This window comes from Xiphias gladius, chromosome 13 (assembly GCF_016859285.1).
Source record: "Xiphias gladius isolate SHS-SW01 ecotype Sanya breed wild chromosome 13, ASM1685928v1, whole genome shotgun sequence".
In the NCBI taxonomy this organism is placed as follows: domain Eukaryota; kingdom Metazoa; phylum Chordata; class Actinopteri; order Istiophoriformes; family Xiphiidae; genus Xiphias; species Xiphias gladius.
In genome coordinates this window covers 10,898,906-10,922,388 of record NC_053412.1, presented here as the reverse complement: position 1 = coordinate 10,922,388, position 23,483 = coordinate 10,898,906, and the positions used below count along the sequence as shown (strand labels likewise).

At 39.8% G+C, this 23,483-nt stretch overlaps 1 protein-coding gene and 1 long non-coding RNA gene across 2 annotated transcripts; one reads left to right on the top strand and one right to left on the bottom strand.

Moving 5' to 3' along the window:
- The first annotated feature begins 426 nt into the window (after positions 1 to 426).
- Positions 427 to 23,125, top strand: LOC120798174 (transmembrane protein 163-like). The gene is made up of 9 exons (XM_040142275.1): positions 427 to 473; positions 626 to 891; positions 2,650 to 2,769; positions 10,233 to 10,276; positions 10,381 to 10,472; positions 14,605 to 14,701; positions 21,410 to 21,521; positions 22,212 to 22,353; positions 23,042 to 23,125. The coding sequence occupies exons 2-9, from the start codon at positions 699 to 701 to the stop codon at positions 23,100 to 23,102; spliced, it is 861 nt and encodes a 286-aa protein (XP_039998209.1). The 5' UTR covers positions 427 to 473; positions 626 to 698; the 3' UTR covers positions 23,103 to 23,125.
- LOC120798176 lies at positions 14,281 to 17,700 on the bottom strand. The gene is made up of 3 exons (XR_005708626.1): positions 17,621 to 17,700; positions 14,572 to 14,693; positions 14,281 to 14,474 (listed from the first exon to the last, which is right to left on the bottom strand). It is a non-coding gene; the product is annotated as an uncharacterized LOC120798176 (long non-coding RNA).
- Positions 23,126 to 23,483: the final 358 nt, after the last annotated feature.

Here is a 23,483-nt window from a genome sequence, read left to right as displayed (position 1 = left end):
GTATCTTTGCTCGACTCAATAGGCTACATTTACTGCTACATCCATAAGTGGTCTGGTATGACCATCAGGCTATAGCTTACGCTGGCTAATGTTAGCAAAATGACAGTGTTCAGCTATAAGATAAATCATTATTTATCTACTGACACATTAATGCGTGAGCAGCATTTTAATGTCATCACCAGGTAGAGCTAACTAACGGCCTTATATCCCATGGGTTAGTTTAATCTATAATAATGTATAATAATTTATATCTTCATCATGTGTTTTGAATGAAGAATTTAATCTGAAATGTAACTAGCAAATATAGCGGAGTAAAAAGTGCAATATTTCCCTCGAAAATGTAGCGCAGTGAAAGTATAAAAGTAGAAATAGGCTTGGCTGCTTAAATAAAGTAGTTCAAATTGTAGGCTACTTATATATTCATTAGTTAGATGTAAATGAACCAAGTTAGCATAGACATTACATGTTTAAATGTAAGTATTTTTCAGGTGACAGACGCTTGTTTTATTGTCCATATCTCATCATTTCCGGTATCATTTCACCTTACAGTGCGTAATTTGGCGCAACTGGACCTGCAGCCCTGCAAGGAGTCTCCCTCCCTCTCCCTCTCTGGGTCTCTCCCCAGCTGAAAGCCTGCACTTCTCGCCCAGGTGTGACATTCCGGGAGTGCCTCATTGGAACCGCAACCTGACGAGAAGATGACGGACTCCACGCAGCCAGACTCCACCGCCGTCCCGCACCCGGCTGTAGTTGTGGACCCCGCGGCGGTGAACGGGCAGCGCGAGCAGGCGGACTCCCAGCAGCAGAAGCAGCAGCCCAACACGGAAAGTCAGCGAGAGGGTTTCAGGATGGACCAGGAGATGAAGATAACAGAGAGCATAGATGACCGAGGTAGGCGGTGTGAAATAGGTTCAAAGTTTAGGGTTCACCAGACGCCCTGTGGCGAGGGGCGCACACTCAGCATAATGCCATGGAGAATAGCCTAATGCACATTTTTACTGTACATGCAATGGAAATCTGTTTCAACTATGCTGAAAAAATGCTGCTCTTCTATTTCTTATAATTAGCCTCCAAATGTTCCACACCGAGAGGTGATATAACTGATGAGTGACACCTTAATGTTATGGTCAGTATGGAAACATATCTACAGGGTTGGGTAGAAATGGACTACAGAGTATGCATACTTGCATTGTGTTTGACATCTGTTGCCCGATATACTGTGCTGTGATTACAGATTCAGTGAATAAAATAGTGGACTGCCTTTGGGAAAGGGTGAAAGGGTGATCCATATCCTAAATATGGCAGACAAGGAATCGTGTTCATGTTTCAGACTTTTGAGAACAATCTGCCCTTACAACATAACAGCCTTTAACTCTGACCAAAATAAAAGTGGACATTCATTTTAATGGATAACTCAAGCACATTCAAGCCATTTCAGATTCATTGTTATATAAAGTGAAAAAACTGGAAACTCAATTCATTTCTGAAATACTGCAGCATGCTTCGAAAAACGGCTACTAATTATTTAAAAATATTTGTTACTTTAGAGTATATTGGCTAAAACATCCAAAACCACTTGTATAGATAGATTCATTCTTACAGCAAATACACAATACAACATGGTATTTTAAACCAACTGTGCCCAATTAAATGAATGCCAATGAACAAAGGTCACGTGTTACCAACAGGGAGTAGATAGTAGTAGAACAGCAGTAGCTTGGATTTACAATACCAGCAGACAGAGACAAACCATAGTGTATAGGAAAGATAACTTTTACTTGTTATCATTACTTGTAATTCACTGCTGGTCACCTGCTTTTAACTGGTAATCAGCAACATAATTCAGTTCGCTTAAAAATCAGTAATGCAGTTTGTTATCAGTTACTTTGAGCCTACAGCATATGCACTCGAAAGTTGTACAGTTAAGCAAAATTTTGATATTATCAGTGTTTCAGATGACTGTGTAATGTGAAAGGGGTTGCTTGAAGTGACGAACCCAAAGAGAATTATCATCCGGCTGTGCATGTCTCCTGAGCTCTGCAAGGCTTTATAGTGTCTTTCGGCTCAGTGGTTTGGTTTTCCGGCCCCTGTTTTTACTGTTTTGGTTCACTCTCATCGCTCTAATCAGCCTTATTTCCGGAAACAGCAGGCGGCCGTGTTTTTTGGGAAAAATCTCTGATAAACTGACTGTACATTGCCTAACCAGCACCAAACGAGGGACGCACAAAGTTAGCAACTAGCTGGTGAAGACAGTTGAGCATTTAACTGCTAAAGAGGCAGATATTTCCCTCAGCGGCTGGTGGAAACCAATTAAGAGCTGAAAGGAGAGAGAATACCTGATTTAAATTCGTCAGGTCTTTTGAAAACACTACTTGTGGTTGCTCTGTGTCTGCTGCATATGTAAATAGGCAACTGTTTGCTAACAAGTTATCAGCTTTATGAGGTGATATTTCAATGTTGTGTTTATGTCACTGTCGTGTCAGTAGGCCTAGTAATCCATTGGCTCCCTATTTCTAATGCTGCTGCAAATCAAAAGGCAGGTAAACACAACTATTTTGAACACCAAACTGGCCCCTTTATTTCCCTGTTATGCTGTCAGAGTCATGTCTGTACATTGTGGGTTACTGTGTCCTGCGTTGTTGTCTGCAGGTCTTCTGGAGAGCAGTATGCGCCTGAAGCCTCATGAAGCACAGAGTTATCGAAAGAAAGCTCTGTGGGTGTCCTGGGTTTCCATTCTGGTCACCATTGTCCTGGCCATCGCTGCTTTCAGTGAGTAACACCTTCAGGTCTCTCCTTTGATGCATCCCACAGGAAGTGTTGCTTTTTATATTTCTGGACATCTACAGAAACAAGATCCAAAGAGTTTCTGGTGCCTGCTGTTTGGTCCTTCATATGAAGGACAGGTCCGTTTATTACTGTGAAACCCCATTGATCAATGTGACATCCTTAAAGTAGTACTTAAAATAAAAGACAACATGAAGGATAAGCAGTTGATGCGATGACGCTTCAGCACGCTAACTCTGACAGTCCACACTTGATGCCAAGATCCTGTTTCATGACCTCCTAAACCCTTAGCCTCCCACTGCTTCCACTTCAAATGACAATGTCTCTCAATTAAGAGAGCAAGATGGAACATTTTTTCATTCGACCTCGTCTCCTGCTGCGGTTACCGAAGTTTTATTTCTTTTACAAGCAGAACAAGCTAAAGGACCTGTCTTTGTCATAAGTTTTCTGGTTTTTCTTTTCGTTGAACCTCCACGTGTCAAGGATGAGGTCCCCTGCATGGATACGATGACTCATTCTGGGTTTCTAGATTGAGAGGAACAGAGAAGATTACTGATCTTACATATATTTAATTTCTCTGCATGTCAAAGGTGCCTCTCATTTAGTCTAATTTGGGATTAAAGTGAGTCACTTTGTAGATCTAATTCAGGTAATGCTTCATCGTGTTTTTCAGTTTCTGAAATTGGATTAGAAAGCCCATTATAGAAAATCTTGCAGATGTTTTAGACATTTGTGAGACTTGGAGAAATTTGGAGATGAATATATGTCATATCATGAAGTAAAATTTAAAAAGTGGTGTTTTAAAGGATTTTTTATATGATTGAAATATCATAGACTTTGTTAGTCTTGTTTCAGAAATTAGTCACCATCACTTACTGCAATATACAACTGATGCTTCTTCCCCCTCCTTTGCAGTAAATGCAGATTAGTACTTGACAGATGCACAAGTAAAGAGGACAAGCAATGCTGCAGTGTAGTTGATCACATCGACACTGGGTTGCAGATGTGCAGAAATATGAGAGTTTCCTGTTTCCTTGTTTTTAAAATGTTTTTCTTTTTTTAGTATAAATGCTCATTTACTCTGCTAAAAAACGACTTTCCACCTCTGCAACCAGGCCATTTCTCTTCAATGAACATTTTTTCATGTACTGTCTTCATTAGACATGTTTATCACATATCCTTAGTCTTACAGTGGGACCCCTCACTTGTCACATCTTGCATACTCTTACTCATAAATGAAACATGGCACTGCTTGCAAATCAGCTTCAGAAATGAGCAGAGGAAGAGATGAATGAGGCCGATGTAGCAGCCCTGGTTCACACTGGGTCAGCATCATTAATCATAATTGTTTTCTTACGATTTTTGCGACCTCCATTAATAACACACCGGACTGAAGAAAATGCCGTTGTTCAACAATTACTTAGGGTTGTGTTTGTGGATGAAATTAAATATTGTAATTTGATTTGTTGTTTTTACTTGGGTCAGAATTAGTGACGTGACCCAGCAGGTTGTTGGAGTAAAGAAGTTGAAGAACGGTGATATTTACTTTTGGAAGTCTGAACCTCTTTCTGATTTCAGTTCATGTTGTTTCAAACACTTAACCCACTTCCTGTTCTGATAAGGAAACGCTGGTAGAGCAGCAGGAGACCACAGGCCTGTCTTACAACTTCCTTCTTTGTCATGTGTGTGTTAAGTTACTTGAGTTTCGGGTTAAACACATTCCACAGTTAAAGGTTTATTCGTTGCAAAATAAGAGAATCGAGTCCCACATAGTTCTGTTGAAGATGTTTTGCAATGTCCATGTGGCCTCTAGTCTGCTGTAATGAACTGCAATTGATATAACTGATTGGATTTGTAACAATTTTATCTTTCAATACATGAAGATAACATATTTTTATCATTTCAGCGTAAGATCATATCTAAATTGATTTTAGACTTTTGACATTTTTGAAAAAGATAAGATAATTTAGTGATGGAGTTTTTTAACTTGCCATATTAACACACTTTAATGTGGCAACGTTGTGTTTAAGATCATATTAATAGAAGGTGATGGTATATGCTCTTTTTTTGTGTGATTTGTGATGTTATCATATAGAAAACGTTCAATCAATTCTTAAGATTTATGTTATGTTACTGCTACTACTGTTGATATTCGCATCTAACCAGTTCCCTTTCATTGCAGTGCAGAGTCCCCTTCTCTTTGTGCTTCCTGTTTGATGGACACTGTAGTGAAAACGAACATTTATTAGCAAACAATCCACTGCACCAGTTGCGTGATCACTCATTAAACACTTGTTAAAAACCTTCTGTTAAACTGTCACTGGCTCTTTGCAAACAAGCTGATGTCTGCTGAATGTAAAATATGTCCTCGGTAGTGAGTCCCATTGTAATAAGAATATTTTAATATGCAAAGGCTGTGTGAGAATCCTGTTATTAGCCAGCTGATGATAGCATCAGATTCTATTCTGCTTTATAGCTCGGTTAGCTCTGTACTTGGGCAATCCCAATCTGTTTTTATACCCAGCATCCTGTGTAAGGTAACAGCATAAAGTAAGCCACACCAAACAAAACATTAAGCACTTCAAAGGAAGAGATTAATGAACTCAAGATGCAGAAAATACACAGAGAGACAGCAGAACAGAGAAAAACCCAGCACTCTTGTATAACTGTCCATCATTAATTACCTGGATTATAAAGAGATCATGAATAAATCCAATCTACTGTATTGAAAAGAGTATCAACGGAAAGTGTTGCCTTTTAAATACTGTACAAATAGCATCATTCAGATTAGCCAGTCTTGGATTGATTCATCATGGAATCTCTTTTTGTGGATCATTTTATGAAGTATTGCATTTCCTATACACTTCAGTCTGGACACACTCTTTTGCAGAAGTTGCACCACTCCCACTGCTCAGCGTTCAGCTTTTCAGTTCAGGTTTTATTAAAAAAATTGTTAGCAATACTTCATTAAACGTAAATGAACATTTTAAACCTTTTACGAAGTTGTCAAAATTTTTGTGGAAGGCATTCTGGCATTGACCGACTGCAGTGGATGCAGAACTGCAGGGTGCTCCACCACCTGCTGCTGCTCCCTGTCAGCTCTACGTGATGACAGAACGATAGCTGCTGGGTAACATACCCTGTAAAATATTAGCATTATTCAAACATGAGAAAGACCTGATCCAATTTAAGCATACGTATGTGTGTGTTTCTGTGTGTGAATTTTATTATGGGCAGACAGGTGCAGCTTTAAGTTTATCATTTAGACGTCCTATTTGGCACATTCATGGGGTACTTCAAACATGGGAGGCCTTACTGTAATAAGTTCAGGTAAGGTTAATATTTGACAATTTTCAGAGACAGAGCTGTTGAGATTTTTCTCAAGTATATTTATGTTTTTGGTCCAGTCTGACTCACCAAATCTGAAATATAAGAGTGATTCCCATTAGCTGGTGCGAATTTATCCATAGAAGAATAAAATATAAAAATAACATTGTAAATTAAAAGATAAACTGCTTTTAACAACAATTCACAATAATAGAGATTCCCACCTTAACTGGCCCTACTCCAGTTACAATAATAGTTTGAGATTTTGTGAAATAGCCGTATTTGCTTATATACTACAATTTCTTAATCCCTGAAAAAGGCCTGTTTTTTTTAATGAAATTTACATGGTTTTTCTTTTTTTTTTTCTCGTAAACTGCTTGCCTTTGACTGTCTTAATCAAAAGTCTTGAAATAGTATCACTTCAAAACATATATTCAATTTAAATATTTTCTACCATGACACAAAATTCAGTTTTATCACTTGATTAAGTGTTAAATGTTCTGGACTAAAATGTCTCTGAAGCAGGCCGTGTATGAAATCCCTTATCCTCAGGTGTGTGATGATCATCTTTGTCCTTTCAGTTAGTCTGCACACCTTCTTAACTGGGCAGCAAGCAGCGGTCGATTTCAGTCTGAGCTGCCCTGAAGACCTGTTGGCAGATTTTGGCTTTCAGCGGACCCAGAATTTCGCCTCCAGCTCATGTCTTGAGTGGTCTGCAATCCGTTTTAGAATAAAATTTGTGGAGTGGAACTGAGTTGAATGAATGAAAATGTCATCGAGCCCCTTGGTGCTGCTTTAATAACAATGTGTATGCATTGCTACAGCAGCACAGTGAGACAAACGGCACCAGTGTCCACCAACTGGAAAAACAACCTTGACAACAAAGTGTTTAACTGATATGCATAATGCAGCTCCAGAAACAGCCAGTAAACCAGCAGAGCTTGAATGGTGTTTTATTTTCTGTTCTCTTGCTTTTTCTTGTCAAATGTGACAGGGTGGTGGTGGCGGGGGGTGGGTGGGTACAAGGAGATGAGAAATCTCAACTGTGTGTATGCATGTCTGTGTAATAGCCTGATGTGATGCTGAAGCGCCATCCCCGCTGACACCCACCCAGCTTTCTGGGGAGCCAATTAGCCATCGCTGGGCCCAGCTTTGACGACAGTGGAGCTGCAGCCAATTCATTTATACACAATTTCTTCTTTCTGCTCCTAATTAAGGAGCTAGGATGAGAGGAATGGAGGAAAGAGGGGAGGAGGGAGGAGGAGCAGCAGATATACATTTAGGGGCAGATTTAAAGTTAAATATAAACCATGCTGTTTTTTTGTGCTTATACAGACATGCTCACCTCAGTTAATGTGTCAAAGTCCTTCACATGCAAACAAAAGACAAACACCTCGTGTGGCTGCTACTTTTTATGTCAACTCTGGCAGATGGGTGACACTTTGGTGTCTACACTGTCCCTCCCTCTTTATTTACTTTCATTTGAACAGCTGTCAAGTTCTATTTGTTGTATCACCTGCCTGTTGTCACAGTGAGAGCTCAAGCACACGGGCTTAACATTTTTTGGCAAGAAGAAAATCTCCACCCCAGATGTTTAAAGAACAGGTCAACCAGGCAGTACATCATGTGATGTCTTTTGATTTCATATGCTTCATACGGTACACACTATATGATTTATATGTATACTATGTTCTGATAGCTAAAATACACAAGTTAAACAACCTGGGACCCACTGGTTTTCTCTAACCAATATATAATGATCAAAAAACTAGATCTTCACAAGAATTGAACCATCTTAACATCCATTAAAATAAAAATCAAACAAACACAAAAAATCTTTTTTTAGAGCCAAAACTTTATACATAATGTCTTAGCTTTGCTGCCTTTTAACCTCTTACCACACACTCCCACTTTTGTGCTCAAGCCCCCAAAAAAAGTAGCCAAAATAAAAAGGTTCCTTTTCTTCGACCCTTTTGAGTACTGTCACAATCCTGGTCTCCTTTGAAAGGTGACTCTGTAAATTTTTCAACAACAAAATCAGAATGAGTATAAAACTGGTTACAGAAGCACAAGCATGATAAAAATGTAAGTTTATTTGCCTCGTCTATTTTTGAAAAGGAATATAAGGCCTGTAGTAGTACCCTTTGTGTGCAAAACACTTTGAGGCCATAGCCGGAAGTCTGAACCAATTCTGTGTCAACAGCTGTTTCAGTGACATAGGAAAGTCTTTTCACAGATAAAATCAGGAGACTTAGAGCTTTCAAATAATATATAATTTGTCAAGGCTGTGTGAAAATTGAGTCCAATACAGACATAGAAGCACATCTATGTCAGCTGCCGTGCTGTCAAGTGAATGAGACGCATAAAGAGGTGTACCTGTGGAGGGAAAGGCTGACCTCGCACTCAGGGGGCAATACTGGCAACTCTGTTCTACAGATGGCAGCTAAAGTTTGTCCAAAAAGTCACTAGATTTGTTGCTATGTGCTTTTTTGAAAAGAAGTCTCTAAAGGGGATTGAAAAGTTGGTAAATCAAGTTGGCATCACTGCCTGTAAACGTATCTGATGACGTATCAGAAACTGTTGGCGCCAATTTTTTTTGAAAGAGCGACAGCCAATAGGGAAACTCCAACACTTGACCAGCCGACCAATGGTATAACTACATCAGTCAGTGAGTCAATCACAGACATTTGCGTTTGTATGGCTGGCCTCGCCGTCGCGGTCCAGCCAAAAACGCCAATGTTGACTGTTGGCTGAAAAAAGGAAACAGACAACGGCCTTCCATTTTAAAGTCTGATGTTTTATTTGGCTCCCTAACCTTAACTAAGTACTAATTTCAACCCAAATCATGATCTTTCCCTAAACCTAACCTGGAGATATTATTGGCAAACATGAAGTTGAACTCCAACTTGGAGGGATGATGATTTGCAGGACTCAAGATGATAGCCAACTGTAGCCTTTTAACTTTTACTTCTAAGCATTGCCATTAATATGACATATTATGCACTCAAATTCTTTTTGTCAGAAAGAATGGATCCTATAAGATGGCTCCTATAACAAAACAAGTTTTTGTGGAAACCATTGTTTCATTTTCAAAATCAAACATCACAGAGCTACTTTGAGAATCCATGCTAGAGCAAAGAAAAGAAACTGGTTATCAGGCATTGTATTTTATTTTTGCTAAATAAATTGACCAAAAGTTGTTTTTGAGATTTTTTTTATAATGAGTTGTTGGCAACTGTTTCTGTGCTGCATCTACACAGATCTCTGTTATCATACTAATTTGTATTCAGGGCTTGTCCATGTGTGCTTACGTATTTTCAAGACAATGTGAAGGCAACAGTCATTTCTGTTTTCATTTTGGTCAGGGCGATGGCAGGGGAGTGGATGATTGTGCCTTTAGCGTAGAAAGAGCAACTGATTGGAGAGAGGATGAAGAAGAAGGAAGCATGGTAGACTGGAGAAGGAGAGAGAAGGAGGGTACAGGAAGGGAAAAAGGATATAGGGAGGATTAAATTAGTTTACTGTTATTGCAGCAGAAAGAACACAGGGAAAGACACCACACAATGCTGTGTTTCTGCATGCAGGGCTGAGGCGAGATGCTGGCCCCCAGTGTGCCTAGCTAAAAATAAACTCGGGAGGAGAGTAGAGGATTCCTCCCTTCTATCTATCTCGATCTTTCTCTCCATTGTCTCTTTTTCTTTGTCTCCTCATTGGAGGTGTGTGTGCGTGTGTGTGTGTGTTTGTTTGTGGCTGTGTTGATGAGTAGACATACTGGTTTGGCTCTGTTTGTTTTCAACAAATATATAGCTTCTTTTCATTGGGCGGGATTGGTGCAAAAACGAATAAAAACTAGAAAACCGATTTCTCGCAAAATAAACCCCTGGACAAAAATGAAAATCATCTATCCTTGCAGTTAAACAGGCGAGGACCCAGTCAGCGTCCTGAACTGCAGAAAAAATCTGATGTCTCTGTGGAGTTGAGATGAGATATTTTCCTGACTGACACTTTTTATTTAGCAACAATCACCCTTTATTTGTTCATGAACACAGACAGTGACGGGAAGTCTTCATCCTGCTGTGTAAAGTCATGTTTCGTTCTCTTTCTCTCTGTTTTCTTCCCAGCTGTTTCCATCATGCGCCACAGTGCTTCAGCTTTCGGATTTGCTGTAAGTCAACCATTACGCCTCCACTTGACTAAAGCTATGATGGCTACCAATAAATGCTGCAGGGAAGAGAATGTAAAATATCTGTCTTTGTTTTCACCCTGTAGTTTGATGCCACACTGGATGTGCTGTCCTCTGTCATTGTTTTGTGGCGGTACAGCAACGCTGCAGCTGTTCACTCTGCACACCGTGAATACATGTAAGTACAATTACCGTTCACCCAGATCCTCTCAAACCTACTTTAGATGTAAATCACTTTCAGTTTTGGGTGTCCACAAAAACATTAAATGCTATTAACTGTCAACTGTTAAAATAAGTATTAGCCACCAAAATTAACTGACCAAATGTGATGTGGATCTGAGGACAAAAGAACGAAGAAATGATAGTTTATCACCTGGATGTGATAAGAGTTTGACAAGAGTGTTGCCAAAATCAAGGTTATCAGCGGGTTATCATACAATTTTATTGTCTGGTGTTATATTTATACTGACCATTTATATTTTTTGTATTTTCTAAATCAGTCTTCAGGCAGATATATTGTTGTTTTGACAGCTTTTTTTCTACATATTGTAATGTTTTAGTACTAAATTGTATTACAAGACTACTTGCAGACATCCTGCATTTGTTCGTGCCTTTGTTTTGGCCTGTACAGATGGTTTAATTTCAGCTGTGAGAACCAAACAAACCCAGAAAAGATGTGTCCACAGTGTCTGTCAATGTGTGTGTGTGTGTGTGTGTGTGTGTGTGTGTGTGTGTGTGTGTGTGTGTGTGGTTTGCTTTGACCTGTAAAGGATTGTGTCAAACAGCAGGTCTCTTCAGCTCCTTCAGCCTTGGTCCACTGGGATCGATCACAAACGAGCATATCTTATCCTTACCTAGCTATGTGTGCGTTTGTGTTTGTGTGTGTGTGTGTGTGTGTGTGTGTGGTTTGCTTTGACCTGTAAAGGATTGTGTCAAACAGGAGGTCTCTTCAGCTCTGTCAGCCTTGGTCCACTGGGATCTATCACAAACGAGCATATCTTATATTTACCTAGCTGTGTGTGTGTGTGTGTGTGTGTGTGTGTGTGTGTGTGTGTGTGTGTGTGTGTGTGTGTGTGTGTGTGTGTGTGTGTGTGTGTGTGTGTGTGTGTGTGTGTGTTTGTGTGTCTGTGTGTGGAGGTCAGGTTTTTCGAGCCTGTTTAATTGTCAAAGTGCTGGCTCTTCTGAAAGACAGAAAAGAAGAAAACTGAGTGTAACCCAGTTGTCTGTCACTTTTTTCGGCTCAGTTGTATTAAGACAAGAGGATCCATAGCAAATGAAGCGAAAGTACTTGAAATTTCTTAGTAGTAACTCGTAGTAGTAACTTGTTGATCTAAAAAAACTACACTGTAATTCCAACAAACAATATCATCTGTTACAGAATGAATCAAATGAATGAAAATTCTCACTATCTTTGACCTTATTGTTGGGGCATCTGGTGGATTGATACAGTTAATCTGTCAGTCCCAGCACACAAACACATATACAGTACGCATACACACATTCAAGAGTGGAGATGTGTTGTGGACTCAGAGGAGCGACGGCTAATTGCTGTATAGACGACAGATGAGATCATGTCCTCTGGAGATGAGATAGTAACACGGGCGGAAAAAGACATTAATTCAAGTAAAATCTGAGTAAAATCTGACATGCTGCAAACAATAAAATACCAGTTAGTAGCAATTTCTTCATCTAATGAAAATAAAAACAACCGTAGCTGTGTTTTGGAGATATATGTGACATATCTGTGTTAAATCTAACCCACTTGGACCAAGTTCAGGAAGCTGCTCAGCCAGTAATTGGTTTCATCAAGACACCAGGCTTCATCCTGGATCAAACACACGCACGTGCGCGCGCAAACACAAACAGCCACAAACATCTCTAAACACAAAGATATATTAATATTCTGAAACACACAGAAAAGCGAGAATCACCTGCAAGCTGAAACACAAATACTGTATCGATGCACAAGTTTACGAGCACTTAAAAAGACATGTACTTTATGCATGTAAATATAAACATATACTTTACATATACTAACACACACACACACACACACACTATAACGGTATCGTTGTGCCTCTGTTTTTTTCCAGCAGGTTTTCTTTTTTTTGTTTGTTTATTAGCAGCCAGCGGCTTTCATCAGATTGAGTGAGAAAACGACTCTGCACAACCAGAGAATCAATATCACTCTTAATTTTTTCATCTGTCTGTGTTTGACAGAGGAGATGTGGCTGAATAGCGATGCCGAGGTACAGACCGGTTGCCAAGGTAACAAACTCAAGATATCAAAACGAGATGAGTGAGGCAGTGTGGTTCCTACATAGAAACGTGGAGCTTTTCGAAACAAAAAAAACGAGTTAGAATGAGATACTGAAACATAATCTGTGTTTCTGCTGAAATCCTTTAATGGTCTTTTTGCAGTTTGGTTGTTGTTGTTTTTGTTGTGGAGAAAACAGCAACGCGGAGATACAGTTTCATTTTTACATCCATAGTGTGCAAGAAACAACAGGGGGCCTGTTAGTGGGGACTGAGCACCCCCATGGTGGTTGTGTGCCCTGCTGTGTACTTCCCCGAGTAATGTTGGGTGTTGCCTTGGTTACCTCATCCGGTCAAAACCCGGGACGCAAGGTTTGGCTCCAGAGCAGCCTTTAGACTTGAACACACACACTGCTAACCATGCATGACTGGGGCATATGCTCCAAATGTTTTTTGTCTCCCTCTAGACTTTGTTAATTGGTAGGTGTTTAAGGGACATCTGCTGCTTCCAAATAAATCTGTAGAGCATTTTCACTTTGTGCATCAGTGCAACAAGGTTATGTGACACTCACGATCATTTTAGGGACACAGGAAAATATAGTTTTATCTATCCTTTGTTCCATTTGTTGTTAAACAAAATTTATCAAGACTCATTCAACTCACCATTTCTGTGTTTTTAAACTTCACAAAATTATGTAATGTACATGGACAATGGACATGGACATTCAGCAGAACAAAGCTACAGAGAAAGCCAAAAGTCTCCCCAACGGGAGGGGAGGCAAAGATGCTGTGTGAGGTGAATTGGAGTCAAAAATGTATTTTCTTCTCGGAGTCATAATTCAGTCAGATCTTAACAGAGCTAAACACGAACTGCTAGCAGGTAATTGGCATACATTTAATGGTGCCAATTTGCCAAAATGTAAACTAGTATAGGCTAAAAGCAGGGCCCAAAAGAGAATGCCTTTAGCCGACATTACTACATCCCATTAAATTAACCTTTATGGGGTCTTGATCTCCTCATGGCCTTGTTTTTTTTCCCTCATAATATTTGTTCCCAAATAGGCCAATATGTTGGTACTTGCATGTTTCCACCCATCAGATTAGTAAAAATATTTTTGACTAAATCCATTTTTACACAAAACATCACATTATACAATGAGCTGATCAAAAAACAAGTATAAGGACAAGCAGCTCCTCCTGTGGGATAAAACTCAGAGATCCACTTTAAAATACAAGGACATTGCTCAAGACGGGATTTAAATTATAGGAGGACCAGCGGGTTCCCTGAAAAACAGTAGGTTATTTTGTCTGTATTTATTACTGGGGAGGGTTTGGAAAATTACCCACATAGGCACTCTGGAATGGATTAAAATCACTGACCAGGGCAGGTCATTAAATTCACCCCAGCTCCTCTAGAGAAATAAATCTCTCCAAATGGGGCTTAAGGTCTGCAGCCATGCAAGCGGCTCTGTGAGGCTGTACTTATAGGTACAGTGGTGCTTTGAGCTACATGCTAAAATTCTCACAATGACAATGCTAAAATGCTGATGCTTTGCAGGTGTAATGTTTACCATGTTAGTTATTTTAGTTTAGCATGTTAGCATGCTAATTAGAACTAAACATAAAGTACAGCTGAAGTTGATGGCAAAAGCTAAATGAATCAACAAGATGTCAAATTTGTGATTTCTCTAAAACATTTATTTTTTTTAAAGAGTTTCGTTGGTGGCTAGTAGAACATTTCATAGAGGGTTTGGATTGTGCTGGGGGAAGTTGTTCTCATGACATTTTGAACTATATTTTACAACCCTGGCTTTAGCCCTGCAGGTAGCAGCTGCAAGCTCCACTTTCACCACTTTTGCTCTTGATCTGTGTTTTCAGCATCAGGGTACACTGTTGCATCAGGATCTCTGCAATGTCAAAATGTCTGAAGAATAAAAAATTCAACCGTAAAAAGAAGAAACCTTGTCTTCTGCATTTTCTCTTCGCTGGCAGTGTAATTTAGTGGTTATTGATGTACTCACTCCACAGTTTTCTTCTTTTCTTTTCTTCTACAGAGCCTGCATTATCCTGGGTGTGATTTTCATTCTGTCCTCCTTGTGCATTCTGGGTAAGGCCATCCACGACCTGGCCACCAAGCTCCTGCCTGAAGTGGTAAGAATTTATTGACTACCACCACAAAACCCACATTAATATACGGATGCAATCACAGAGCATCATTTGAGTTGATATGTACTTATTGCACAACAAAACACTAGATAAGACTAGATAATACTAGATTAGAGTTTACTACCACGTTACTTTGCTGCATGACATCAAACAGTATATGACAGAAAATGGCTTTGACTGTGCTGCAGGGTACAGAATTTGGTCAAATTGGAGATGGAAGAGAGTTTTGGATTAAAGCATCCACCATATGGGACAGATTATGTCGTCCATTTAACACAAAAAAAAAATAAACACATTAATATTAACATACTGTCGTGCACCGAGAGCTGTATTGCTGTCAGCTGAACAGTCAAACAGGCTCACTTAACAGGTTTGTCCATCTCACTGAACTGAACATAAGCCAAAATTTGGTGTATAATCTGATTTTTTCGGTGGCATTTGTGGCTGTTTTTAAAGCTTGCCCAGATAGTAGATTACTTTCCTGCTCGTCTGTAATACCACCACTCTGCCAGAGACAAGGATTTCACTGAGAACCCAAAGAAAGCTCCTCTGAATTTGTGCCTGTGTCTATTAATATCTTGTCAAAATGTACTTCTTAGCATCCAAGACAAACAACATGCAGACAGCTATTGCAGATATTGACGTGATTGGCATGAAGCTGCAGATCTAACATGGCTGATTCTGTCCCCGTCTTGCCATTTGAACTGGCAGTAGATCTGATAAAACGGCATATTTTCCACTTTGGCCATCACATGGTGCTGGTCACCGGAGGGTTGGCGGTCCAGGCCTGGCTGCGGCCAAGCAATAAGTAGGAGAGGGCTGCTAGCATTCAGCTCACAGCTCAGAGTTATTACTGAACAGATGGAAGGTTTCGGCTCTGGTACTGTCTCCAGGCAAAAGAAATCTAAAGTCACGTCTAGACGATTTGGTTTTAATTGAATTTTATGTTGAGGCTGCGGTAGGGTATCCCGCCAAACTTGCAGCTGGAAAATTTTTAAAACCTTTTGTCTATATGTACTGTAAGCATGACTTTTATAATAACTTCACTATTCTTCTGTTGGATGCAGTGGGCTCATGCTGGTCATGCACAAACAGGATGACTTGTCGAGTCAACTGTGGTCACGTTGTTTTGACCTGCTGTAACACTATTCAATATTTCTGCCTTATTAGATCCATCCTACATACATTCTTAATAAAACTCCTTTAGAGTTGATTTGTCAGACTAACTGTTCAGATTAACGATACATTAGCGTGAGATAATTTAAATTGTTAAAATTTCCCAAACAAACAATTCAGCTTGTTTGCTACAACATCCAGAAACTAGTGAGTCAATGTATACCTCATGTCAAACTGGACTGAAAACAAGTGAAATTATTCTACACCGGTTTATATATGTTTTCAACAAAAACATGATTTACAGACTCAGCATCAGATTAGGTTTGTTTTTTCCATTAACAAAGGATAAGTATGGACGTGTGTGTGAAAGGGATGTAGCAGCGGTGTTGTTGCTGCTTCTGGATGAAGAATGTCACAAATCTCAGGTGTGAAGACTCAGGAGCGTTCACACTTCCTGAAATAGCTTTATCACCCGGTTGCCGGGCAATAGTCGACCCTGTAGAAACGCTGTCGAGGATCTGAATATAATGACGTTGATAATGACCAAATATGGGAACATTATGCTCTGGTTAGCTAAATTACTTTAGAGATACAGTATTATTCCTGCTCAGGCCTTTCACTGCCTCTTTCAAACTTAGCTCTATGATTTTATTCAAATTGCTGTAGTTTTGAGAAGATAATTGTTGTTGTCTCAAATGCATGAATACAAGTTTTATATTATGAGCTGTATCTAGTGTGAAGTCATTTAATTGCAAACAACTGTTTCAAGATTCTCAAGGAGCTAATATCAGAATACAAGATCTGAATATCTGAACTACAGTACATCACAATACGGCACGCTATAATTAAAACCAATGCCATAGAAAAAAAAAATGTTTGCAAATATAAGTTTGAAAATAAACTTTCCAGTCACATTCCAAGGAAAAAAAATTTGGCCAAGCTATTTTACTGAAGATTCACTGAGAATAAAGATGAACTTTACAAAAGGTGTACTTTGAAATGTGGCAAGTTCAAATGTAGCCTAAACTTCATACTCTGCCAATTCTAAAGCACATATTTCTCCACATAAACATAAACAAATAAAACAAAGTCCCTACAACATTTCCACATGATTGGCTGCCAAGTTTCATACATTTTGATTTTTGAAGGTTGGAACCTATTTACTCATTACTAAAATCTTTGCTAGCTAAGACATTTCATAAGATTTAATGGCACAACCTGATTTAGTAACCTCATGGTACAGTATAATATTCAGAGTAATGCTGAGAATATCTTTCCAATGTGGATTTGTAATAAGGCAGATGTAGGTAAAGTACTAAGCCATTAAATGGGTGAGTAATTGGGATCATTGAGGAGGTGGTGGATAAGAGGAAAGGCCAAGACTACGCCTTCGTACCATTAATTTAGCTGATGTGTTGTGTTTGTTTGTACAGAGTACAGACTTCATTTAATTGACTTTCCAATTTAATTACATGCTAACTGCCTTGTATTATTGCAACATGCTTTTTTGTGATTTTGTTATTGAGAATGATAAGTTAGTTTTTCTGTGAGGAAGTACAGAAAGCAAGAACAAACAATATACAGTACATACAGTATAAACTTAAAGAAAGACTTCACAGTAGGCTACTGCACACACAGTTGAGGTTGGGTTTGGAGACTGGCAGATAAACCGTTGAAACCTAATGTCATTAACATATATTTTTCAATTCTTGGATCAGCTGAAGAATGAAAGTATACCATTATGTGAAATGCACATTTCAATGGATTCATATAGCCTTTGTTACTCACTCAGGCTCAAAATGCAGTTAGTTTGCAGATCCTTTATTGATTTATAGGGCCGACTTTGTTTCCCGTCTATTCGTCTGTGGCTGCAGTGAGGCAAAGAGACAGGCCTGACAGACAGCGAGCACCAAAGCATAAACAAAGGCAGAATGTGGGAGTGGCGAGGCAGACAGATTGTGTTTTTCTGAGTCGACCTGCTCCTCTTCTGTCACACACTTGGGCTATAGTTGGAGATATATATAGCTTGTGTATGACTCACAGCCCTCCTCAGTGTGCCGATGTTGGAAATAAAGTTTATTTTCACGGCCTCCCTCTCTTCCTTCTTGCTATGAAATGTTAATAAGGTAAGCAGCTGCTTAGGTATGCAGTGGTGAGTCAGAGAGAGAGGGGAATGGAGGAGGGAGCATGCGGAGACGGGTGTCTGGTTTTTGACACCTGACTATTCTTGCTCTGCTAATCCTCTGGGCCCAATTAATGTCAGTTAGCGTCCAAAACAAAGCTTTACTATTCATACAGGCATTTCATCCTTGGTTTGTGAAAACCTTTAAACTCCCAGGAGGGTTTTTCACATTTTAATTTAATTTGAAGGGCTGCATTGTCGTCTGAGAGTTGATAAAATTTCACAACCCCTGAGCTTATGAAAGCCTCTCAAAGGCCACTGGGCAACCTTTAAAATGCATGATCATCAAACTGAAGACAAGACAAATTTTAGTTCCTAAATCAGCTTACGTAAAGTCTTATTTTCCCAAACAAAAAAATTATGAAAAAAATCTGTTCAGTAAAATTACTTCAACCTGTTTCCAATTCAGTTCCGCTTATTTCAGGGACTGTATTGTAAATTTAATATTTTCTCGGCTAGCACATTGTATCTTTGCACGTTTGGTGCCTACAAAAACCAAAATGTAAAAATGACAAGTTGTGGATTTATGACGAGTTATGTGCTGGTGGTAGTGGGCGGATTTTTTTTTTTTTTTTTGTCTGTTTGGGGCTTTTTTTTCACTTTTTGACAGAGGTAGGCTAGCTGTCTCCCCCTGCTTCCACTCTTCATGCTGAGCTAAGTTAACCGACTGCTGACTGTAGCATTATGTTTGGTGTACAAACACTGGAGTGGTATCGATCTTCTCATCTACCTCTCAGAAAGAGAAGCGGTATTTCCCAAATTATCTATTCCTTTTAAGAATTTGGTTTTGAGCAGACAGGTATGTCTGATTCAGGTTTTTCAACCTTACCCACTATTTTATCTGTAGTTTTGTGCAATGAAGCTGCTTGGTGAAATGTATTTATACCACTTGCGTTGAACATTCAGACCAGATAATACCAGTGTACTTTCACTTTTATCCATTATTGCCCATGTTCTTTCTCTCTGCTCCCTCTGCATGTCCCAGTCTGGTTTCTTCCCATCCAAGTAATGGTAGATGATACATGTCTGAGCTTACCTGACTTCTCCGCCTCTAAAAAGCAGAACAGTTAGTAGTGTATGCATTTGCTGCACAGGGATCTGGTTGTCAGATGTAAATGTCGAGCAGATTCTGGGCAGGGTTCTATTTATCATGAACTCTACCTCCCGTTCTCTCTAGTGTGTGTGTGTGTGTGTGTGTGTGTGTGTGTGTGTGTGTGTGTGTGCGCGCGTGCATTTCCCTCCGCTATGGGCCAAAATGCCAGCCCTCCCATTTCGAATCTTGATGAGAAGGTCACTGAGGGGATTCCCCATGATAGCAGACTGAGAGTCACAGTATACCGTCTATCGAGTGAGCTTTCTGGAAGCAGACCTCTTCAGAATAACCAAATAACTGTGATCCACGCCGTGTTTTCAATAAGAGTGCAAAGACATTTAGTTGGACATTTAGTTTAGATGTATCAGATGAAATGTGCACCAGCCAATTTGATTATTGGGTTTGTAGGAACATAACATCAGGAAATAATGTAATAATATAATAATGTGAAATCCTTCAAATGAAGCTAAGTGATCAATGCTCCTAAAATGCTAGACAGCTTTAACTATGAAGCAGCTCCAGGAAATATTTCGTTTGCACTGAAAAACAAACAAAGCAAAACAAAACACACACACACAAGAGAACAAATTCTATCCAACATGAGATCTAAAGAATTATATAAAACAAACTATAAATAGCAGGTAACACAAGTGTTGGGAATAACACTGAAGCATGACACAGAATAAAATCCATAAAAATTAATATGATGTATTTAAACATTTGTATATGACCTGCTACTAAACAAACCATCAGCATACAGGAAAAACTCAGAATCCCTGTGGAGCACCACATGGGACCACTCCAGGATCTACCATTACTATCTACTTACTGAATGGTTACTTAAGTATGATTTAAACCAGCTACCTGCTAAATTATTATGCACAATGGCCTCCAATTTATTACATAAAATCCAATGATTTAAAACCATGGAAAATTGTGAATAGACCCCATATGAAAAAATGTGTCTGTCTTAGGTGCAATGAAACATTTGTCCATGTCGCTGAAGAATGTGTTCAATTTTGAAGAATAAAATGCTTTTTAGGTTTATTCACAGCTGAGTCACAGCACTGACTCGGGTCTATGCAGCATGCTGAGGTCTTCTCTCCGTCTCCTCTTTGATGCCAGTGACTTCGCCGAATTAGCTTTTCATGGCTTCAAGGCCATAGTGCAATATTAATGCTGCCGCAGAGGCACTGAGTGCTCTGCAGCTCCCTTTCTTTTCGCTCATCCATCCCTGCTCCTCCTCCAGCCATCCTTTGTGCATTTACATTTTGGGAATTTAGCTGAAATTCTTGTCAATTTTTTTTTACAACCAAAAGAACACATCAGGAAGAGGCAGAGCATATTCCAGCCCAATTTGATCGAGAAAGAAAGAATTACCAGGGAAAGCAATTACGTAGGAGCTGTGGGGAGCAAAGGAAAACATTTTTGGACTGAATGATGGAGAAGGAAAGTGATATGGATGAGTGGAGATGTAATGGATGATTGTGTTTTAATATGGAGATGAGACACTTCATCAGGGAAGAGCGAGAACAGTTATTAGGTAGAAGGGGTTGAATGGGGGTGTAGGGCTGCACCATGGTGATTTCTGAATGAACCGTACAGGAGGGATCTGCAGTATTGTGCTGTGGTCGTGGCGTGTCGACGCAGCTGTCTTGAGGATTCACTGTAGGTTTTGTCAGCAATGATGGAGAATCTGAATTCACTAAACCCTGCTCAAAGTCAACTTTAGCTTCATTACTAAAAACTGAAGATACTTAATAATAGATCATGTTGTAGTTGCATCACTAAAAAGAATATTGTTCCTTTTTGCATTATTATTGAACTGATGTTCAGTTGTAAGCATCCTTAAGGTAGCCTGAATGCAGCCTGAGAGGCAAAACCCAGGACAAAAAAGTCCAGAAGTAACTTTCAGCTGCTGTGAGCCCATAGTTATAATAAAAGGTAACTTTGCTGTATCGATCAACATTTATATCAACTCTTCTCTTCTCTGGATATTGACAACTGGAGAGTCACAGGAAGCTGTTTAGAGAGATTTTAGTGAGTAAATCCTATGAAACTATAAATGTTTCAAACTGTTAATGTTCAGTTTTACTTTTTATTACTGTCAGTACCATAATACCTGCCAACAAACAATCTATTGAGTCTCAAAGATTTTTGGATGAACCGGTGTTATAATTGAGAGAGGAACTAGGATTACAACCTGAGGGACACCGGCGGAGTGACCAGGTGTTGAAGATCACAACATATAGGCAAACCATGACTCTCACTGTCTCTCTGTTAAATTTTTTGTCTCTCTCAGGATGACTTCCTTTTCAGTGTGTCCATTGTTAGCGGCCTGGTGTGTATCATCCTGGCTGTGATCAAGTTCATGCTTGGGAAAGTGCTCACCAGCCGAGCCCTTATCACAGATGGTAGGTGTACGCACATGCTCAAACACAGAAGACTTTCAGGTCATTGTACTTCCAGATAAAGACCACGATCTTCAAAGATGCATAGTTTGAACGATTTCTAATAAGGAGCTTGTTTTTTTACCTGAATTAATTAGTCAATTGCATGCTTGTCTTTTTAAATGAACTGTCTCACATTGTCTGTTCACCTCAAATATATGCAGGAAGGGTTTCTCTATTCAAGGAAACAGTCATTTCCTAGTCAGAGCATTAAAGTGTGACCTCCCCTGTGGAACATTATTTGTATTACAGCACAAACAAACTCACATCTCTGTAACACTCAGGTTTCTCACTCATGCTAGCATTCCTGCCACGGAGTAAGAGATTCCGGTCATCAGACGGCGATTCATTAACTAAACGGGGTTGTGGTCAGCCGCATTTTAGTCTAACGCTATGACCTTTTGAACTGCTGACAGGCATCAGAGGCATTTCAGGAATCTGTCACACCACTAGACACTTTGTATACTGCTCTATACCACAGCAGTCAATATCACATGTCCACTGGACTCTTAGCAGGTGTCTGAGGGAAGCCTAAGCACAGTGAGGGCTGAATTCCAACACTGAGCTTTCAAAACCCTCATCAGCTAACTCTGTGCGAGACCTTTTTCCGAAAGAGTAACAAGATTACATCAACTCTTTGTTTTCTTTTTCCAGGGTTTAACTCACTGGTGGGGGGAATCATGGGGTTCTCAATCCTCATCAGTGCTGAAGTGTTCAAGCATGAGCCCAAGGTGTGGTACCTGGACGGGACAATAGGTGTCCTCATCGGCCTTATCATCTTAGCCTACGGAGTCAAGTAAGTTCATAGTGGAGGTTATTAGAGGGTTAGTTTAGAATGGTTGAGTAAGAGACAGCAACATGCAGAGTCTGATGGACCTCACAGGAAGATTCATATGTAGCTCTGGAAAATCTGTGACTATGTGTCTGTGACAAAGTCTGTTGGGAACTTGCGTTTTCATACTATACACCCTGGGCTTGGAGCCAAACTTTAAAAAATTGGATTTATAACATCCACATATAGCACGATAACCTAGGACCTGAGTGGCATAGAGGAGAGACTGTAGCTTGACTATTTATAACAGGTATATTCTTCATGACACATAATTTGAATCTGGTATTTAAATGACTGGTATGAAAGCAGTGTTTCCAAATTATGTCACTGTCTGGTAACTAAACTACGCTGCCATTTAAGACTAGTCTCTCTAGTTAAAGAGATAATACATCCCAAGACAGAAATAAAGGTTAGACAATAAATAAAAAAAGTAAAATCCTTAAGTTACCTCTCAGGAGAAGGTTTTTCGTTTTTTTAGTCTGAAATTTTCAGTCATTACAACTACTAAACAACTAAAACCTGAAAGGAATTTGTGTCTCCAGGGTCTCAGTATGTCGCAGTGGGATTCGCAGGTGTCATTTTTTTTGGATTTAAGGTGATACAGAGGGCTCAAGGTCACAAGTTCTCAGTTTTTCCTCTTCTGCTTCTGCAGGCTGCTGCTGGACATGGTCCCACGGGTCCGCCAAACCAGGAACTACGAGCGTTTTGAGTGATGGACCACAGAGGGAAAGAGGGGGAACAGGAGGGTTTGGGAGGGATGGAGGGGGGGGGGTAATTGATTGACAGGAGTGGGATGGGGATCGCAGTCCCCACGGTCTCTCCACAGACAATCACATTCAGTCCTCGAGGTGCCAGCGGAGGCTTCAGTGACCTGAGGATGCAGGCGGACGGTGACAGTGTGGGCGGATAACATTCTTGGCACCTTTTAAGTGTTTTACAATTTGCTGTATATACAATATCTTTCTCTGTCTTTTAACAGTGAATGGCGAAGTCTTTTCTTTCATGCCTCCATATTAAACCATGAGGGTAAAAGAGACCTGAGCTGTGAGAAGGAGTTAAGCTAAGAGACAGAAATGACCGAGCAGGACAGAGGT